A 6,735-nucleotide genomic window follows, 5' to 3' on the forward strand; every position below is an offset into this window, starting at 1 on the left:
TCAGCATTCATTCAACCAGGAAGCAACAGGCAACATCTTCAACGAAACTCCTGCACATCTACCTCCTTCAACACGCTTACTCAATCAACGTCTCTACTGAGCAGCTCATCACCACACGGCACCTCCAGCACCAGACTGTCTATCATATAACTTATATTATACAAGAAAACCACATTAGAGTTTCTTCCATCCTGAGTGCTAGGGACAAATATTACATCTCGATACCCCTACAAATGGTGATCTCGGAGATTAGCATCACACAGGATGGAGGGAGACACTGATCACGCTCCCAGTCTTCAAGCAGACACCGCCTCTTCCTGCCCCAAGCACCACATTCACCCCAGCCCACCCGTCCTGCCACACGCTGACCCAGACCCACACACCCCAGCAGGCGCATCTGACGACTCAGTACTCTGCGGGAAGCACACAACATCCATCGCCTCCACACTCTTTTCTCCCTCAGGTACTCCCTGCTAATGTCCTGCACCCTGCTGGACCCAGCTGCTGTCACGAGCCCTAACCGCTGACGCGAGCCCCTGCTCCTGACCCAGGCCCACACGCAGGCTTGACACCTGTACCGTCGTGGAGGGAAGCACAACATTCATCGCTTCCACACACCTTCTTTTCTCCCTCAGGTTGCTAATGTCCTGCACCCTGCTCTGCTGTCGGGGACCCAGCTGCTGTAAGCCCTTATCCTCAGCGACGCGAGAGCCCCTGCTCATGACCCAGGCCCACACAGCAGGCGCATCTGACGACCCTGTACCTGTCGTAAGGGAAGCACAACATTCATCGCCTCCACACCCTCTTCCTTCACAGATAGTGTGTATCTAGACAGTTGTATTTCACACGCCTCGTCTCTATTCTACCTAACATGAGGCATGCACCTCCCGGTCTGCCCTCACATGTTAAGCAACTCTACAGACAACAAGTCTCCTACACCGCCTGGACGGAAGGGGGAGTATTGTAGTGGACGCCTCCCTACAACTGCCTACAACTGCGAGCCACCACCGCTACCGCCTTCCCTAGCAACCAACCAGATGTTAATGATCTTAGCAACGGAACCAGGATGGCTCAACATGATCATAGCGTGCTGGCGTATATAAGCTCTGTCTGAGATTCATTCGACCATCTTCTGAACAAGCAACACCCTCCTCCTCCACCGCTGCCTGGTAGCCCTCGCTTCTCCTCGCCTGCCTGGTCCTCGCTTCCCAAAGCACAGCTTAGGGCGAGCCACCACCAGCTGTCCTTCTCTGAGCTTCCTCACTTTCTAATTTGGTCTCTTCTTGAACAAGCAACACCTCCTCCAGCAAGCTCCAGCATCCGTAGGACAGCAACAGGCAACATCTTCTAACGAAGCTCCTGCACATCTACCTCCTTCAACACGCTTACTCAACGAACGTCTCAAACGAGCAGCTCTCACCATACGCACCTCCGGTACAGACTAAATCATATAACTTATGTTAGTACAAGAAACCACCTTAGAGTTTCCATCCATCCTGAGTGCTAGACAACATTAATATCGCGATACCCTACAGGTCCTTCTGCAGCTATTCACAGTCCGCTTGGTTTTTGATTTCCGGCGTCATCGGAAGTATTTGTATGGAGGAGTGCAACGTCAGGCATGTTATTTATGAAACAATCAAACAAATAGTACCGCCCTGTGAAGCCATGCAGGTACGGATGACGATTTCGTACTCATGAATACACTGCTGCGTCTAGAAAGTCTTCCATAGGACATCGAATTCCGTACTTTCCAGTTTGATTTTCAGCCTCGTGGGGTACACTTGTCGAAAACCTTAAAATCTAGGTAAATATTGTCGATATTACTACCCCGTTCCAGAATATGAGTCCAAATATCCAATATCTTAGGCTACTTTAGAGCAACCCGGAATAAACCGTGTTGGCAATGTTAAGGTTTTTCAGATGTTCCATTGCAGCATCTCCGATACTCAAGTATCACATATTGTGCTGGTCAGGAGTGACGAGGCTCTTTTTGAAGATAGGACTCACATAAGCCACTGAACATTTTTTCTCATCCAGGCATTTACAAAACAGTATCTTCAGGGGCTTGGCAAGCTCGTTGCACAACTCTCTTAGCACTCTAGGATGCACCATGTCAGAGCCGGACTCTATGGACTTTTAGCTTTGACGTTTATTCTAATACCCTTCTGTGAACACAATGTGGGTCAGTGCTGTCGAACCGGCTGTCATCAAACGAGGAAGGTTAACGTATACTCGCTTATGAAAACCGAGGAGCTGTTCAATGCCTCAGCTTTATCCTGGTCAGAATCGTAACTATCTTCAAACTTTCAGGTCTGATTTATTTCGCGTTTTTAATTTCGACTTTGCATAGCGGTAAAACGCTTGTTTGACTTGACCCGCTTGAAACCAGCCTCTGGAACACCTTTTCAGCATTTCTACATTCTATCTTTGCTTGGCTCTTATGCATATCCACCTGTTCTGCTCATCGTTCTGACCCACCTACTGGGTTTTCTCTTACTTTGTCGACCGCCGCGTCGTTCATGTGTAGGATCCCCTCGTATTCCTAGAGACACTGGGTTTGGTATTGGGTATATATTTATCGATCAAATAGGTCACTTTACTAGTTATATTCAGTGTAGTGTCTGCGTTCTTGTGCCTTAATGAGTAGGCCAGTTGATACCTCTCATCTCTTCCCTCATCCCGTGGTAATTTCCTTGTAATATTTGCACCTTGGCCTGGCCTTATCCTGAACTAGGTAACAGTTAAATCTGAATGACAACACTATATGGTGACTGGTGCCAACTGAAGAGTCATTCCAGTTTGGCCACCTCCTCGTTTTTATTTGCTGAGGTCTAGTGGCTGGTGTTTGCTCCTGTAGGGGTTTCGAGATATTAATGTTGTCTAGCACTCAGGATGGAAGGAAACTCTAATGTGGTTTTTCTTGTATAATATATAAGTTATATGATAGACAGTCTGGTGCTGGAGATGCCGTGTGGTGGGGAGCTGCTCAGTAGAAGCGTTCGGTGGTAGCGTGATGAAGGTAGATGTGCAGGAGCTTCGTTAGAGAAGATGTTGCCTGTTGCTGGCCTCCTGGTTGAAATAATTGTTAACAGCGTGGAGCTTGCTGGAGGAGGTGTTGCTTGTTCAGGAAGATGGGCAGAATGAGAGTTGGTTGGTGAGGAAGCTCAGAGAAGGACAGCTGGTGGGTCGCCATGCTCGCTGGCGGAGCGGGGACCACCAGGCAGGCGGGGAAGGCCGCCAGGCAGCAGAGGAGGGAGGTGTTGCTTGTTCAAGAAGAATGGTCAGACTGAATCTCAATGGAAACCAGCAGCAGTATATGAGTCATGTTGGAAAACAGAAAGTCGCCGGTGACTGGTTCCTTGCTAGATACGGTAACATCTGGTTGGTGGAAAGAGCTAGCAGGTGTGTGGCTGATTAATAGGAGAGACGTCCACTACAATACTCCTCCCCTCCAGGCGGTGTAGGAGACTTGTTGTCTGTAGAGTTGCTTGCACATGTGAGGCAGACCGGGCGGTGCGTGCCTCATGAGACAACGGCGATGGCGTGATGAGCCGATCGCTGAAATCATACAGATACACTATCTGTGGGAGAGGGAGAAAAGAGTGTGTGGAGCGATGGTTGTGCTTCCTCACGACAGGTACAGGGGTCGTCAGATGCGCCTGCTGGGGTGTGTGTGGGCCTGGGTCAGGAGCAGGGGCTACGTCAGCAGAAGCGGATTAGGGCTCGTGACAGCTGCGGTCGGCAGCAGCAGGGTGGAACATGTAAGTACCTGGGGAGAAAAGAGTGTGGAGGCGATGGATGTTGTGTGCTTCCTCGGCAAGTACTGAGTCGTCAGATGCGCCTGCTGGTTGTGTGTGGGCCTGGGTCAACATCTGAGGCAGGACAGGTGTGCTGGGGTCGTAGGATGTGGTGCTTGGGGCAGGAAGAGGCAGTGTCTGCTTGAAGACTGGGAGCGTGATCAGTGTCTCCTCCATCCTGTGTGAGTGCTAATCTCCGGGTCACCATTGTAGGGGTATCGAGATTTTAATGTTGTCTAGCACTCAGGATGGAAGGAAACTCTAATGTGGTTTTCTTGTATAATATATAAGTTATATGATAGACAGTCTGGTGCTGGAGATGCCGTGTGGTGGGGGCTGCTCAGTAGAAGACGTTCGTGAGTAGCGTGATGAAGGAGGTAGATGCAGGAGCTTCGTTAGAAGATGTTGCCTGTTGCTGGCCTCCTGGTTTGAAATAAATGTTAACAGGTGGTGCTGGAGGAGGTTGCTTGTTCAGGAAGATGGGTAGAATGAGATTGGGTGAGGCTCAGAGAAGGACAGCTGGTGGGTCGCCATGCTCGCTGGCGGGAGCGAGCCGCCAGGCAGGCGGAGAAGCGAAGGCCGCCAGGCGAGGCGGAGGAGATGTTGCTTGTTCAAGAAGAATGGTCAGACTGAATCTCAATGGAGAGACAGATATATACCCAGCAGCAGCCGCTATGAGTCATGTTGGAAAACCCAGAAAGTCGCCGGTGACTGGTTACGTTGCTAGATATGGTAACATCTGGTTGGTTGCTAGGAAGGCGGCACATTGGAATGCGATACGCAGTTTGTAGGGGAGACGTCCACTACACTCCTCTGTAATGTGTCGGTCTCTAACATGTTGGAACAGAAAACTATCTCTCAGAGTTTCTTCAAAAAGTGGCAGGGTTATTCATCATTTGGTTGAACTCGTTTCTCAGTCGATGTCATAGTTAAGTCCCCCATGATAAGGAGGTGGCTAGAGTTGAGCATCGCCGCATTGTCGCTTAAGGCTCTAAGTTCCTTTGATTGTAGATACCGACGTTAATAAAGTCCTCCTTTAATTTAATTTTACACCGGATCTTGAAAAACATCTCTCCTGTACCCTCTCCTGGCTAGCTCTAAGGTCTTGCCTAGCATATAAACCACACCCTCTTGCAAGATTTCTTGAAAGGTTCGTAAATGAGGGCCAGGGGCAGCTCCCAGGCCTTTACATTAGACGATGTTCTTTCACGACACTCCTGATGCATTTTATCGTGACTTGAAAATCATAAAACTAATATAAAGGCTCTTCTGGAGCCCTGCTGGTTGACAAACTGGAGCAAGTTGGGAAAGAGGTGATTGCTAAGAGGTTATGCTGACGTATTAGGAGGGCCACGGAGGGCGGAGAGTATGCAGGACTTTGAAGAAGTGTGTGAAGAAATGAAAATTAACGGACCTACTGTTGGAGAGAGGAAACAGGAACGTCTCCAGCACAAGAACAATGTAATAGTTTTTGTAGTCCCAGAGAGCCAGGCGGAGGGAATGTGAGTAAGGAAACACACGATAAGGTGCTGTTTCAAAATATTTGCACAGAGGTTCTGAAGATTCCATCAACCCTCAGGATGTGAGGAGGCTGGGACAAAAGCAGGGGCAGCCTCGCCCTCAGGATATCACACTAGTGAGTGAGGAGGAGAAATGGCAGGTTATTCGGCAGGCAAAAAATTAGCAAGGAGCGAGCATTTCGGGATGTATTCATTCACCCAGACCGCATGGCAGAGGAACAGCACAGCTCCTGCAGGACTTGAAGCAGAGGGAGGAGTCGAGGAGGAACGACAGGTGTACATGGGCTATACTCAGGAGGGTAGTGGAAACAAGTGTGCCGACACAGGCCAGGGGCAGCAGTGCACCCTCCACCCACCTCAACCCCACCCGGAGGCGGCACCAGCTCAGCCTACCGGACAGGAGGGGCGCGCCGTGTAAACAATGACATTTCTAACCACACCCTGCAAAATACAGTGTACTTAGCAAATGCTGCAGCTTCTGAGAATGTGGGGGAGCGAATTTATTACTAAGAACAGAGACGCTACCGAGAACAAATTCTGGCTTGAATGTCATGTACACTACTAACACGTTCCTCGATAAGAGAGAGGAGTTTGAAACACTACTAAGAGTACACCAACCAGATATTGTAGGTGTTGTAGAACTGTTGTACAAGAACAGGAGAATCGACCCAGAGGAATGTGAGTTCAGTATTGCTGGATATGACTCATTTACGAACCTTTCTCAAGAAACTTGCAAGAGGTGTGGTTATCTATGCTAGGCAAGACCTTAGAGCCAGCCAGGCGAGGGTACAGGAGAGAATTTTTTGAAGAGTCCAAGTGGTGTAAAATTAAATTATAGGAGTGGACTTACTTATCGTCGGGTGTATCAACAGATCCCCAAACTGTGGCCCACTAAAGCAAAGGAACTTAAGAACCTTAATAAACAGCGCGGCGATGCTCAACCCTAGCCACCTCCTTATCATGGGGGCTTTAACTATGGCGACATCGACTGGAGAAACGAGTCCACCCGAATGACTTGAATAACCCTGCTACTCTTTTTGTAGAAACTGAGATAATTTACTGTTCCAACATGTTAGAGACCCGACACACTTAAGAGAGGAGCAAACACCAAGCCACTTGACCTCATCATAACAAACGAGGGGGGTATGGTGGCCAACCGAACACCTTGCTCCAGTTGGCACCAGTCACCATACAGTGTTGTCATTCAGATTTAACTGTTTTAGTTCAAGATAAGGCCTGGCCAAGGTGCAAATTTTACAAGGGAAATTACAATGGGATGTGGGGTATCAACTGGCCTGACTTATTAAGGTACAAGAGCGCAGACACTACGCTGAATATCATAACTAGTAAAATGACCCATTTGATCGATAAATATATACCCAAGACCAAACAGTGCTTCTAGGAATACGAGGGAT

The 6,735-nt window shown here is 48.8% G+C and overlaps 1 protein-coding gene across 1 annotated transcript in view; it reads right to left on the reverse strand.

Moving 5' to 3' along the window:
- LOC121861117 (mucin-5AC-like) overlaps positions 1-722 on the reverse strand; it is a 93,817-nt gene extending 93,095 nt beyond the window's left edge. Inside the window, exon 1 of the mRNA XM_042358680.1 lies at positions 619-722. Within this exon, the coding sequence (XP_042214614.1) occupies positions 619-722 (104 nt within the window). The remainder of the gene's footprint in view (positions 1-618) is intronic.
- Between the last annotated feature and the right edge of the window lie 6,013 nt (positions 723-6,735).

Source organism: Homarus americanus, unplaced genomic scaffold (genome assembly GCF_018991925.1).
Source record: "Homarus americanus isolate GMGI-L3 unplaced genomic scaffold, GMGI_Hamer_2.0 scaffold52806, whole genome shotgun sequence".
Taxonomy (NCBI): Eukaryota; Metazoa; Arthropoda; class Malacostraca; order Decapoda; family Nephropidae; genus Homarus; species Homarus americanus.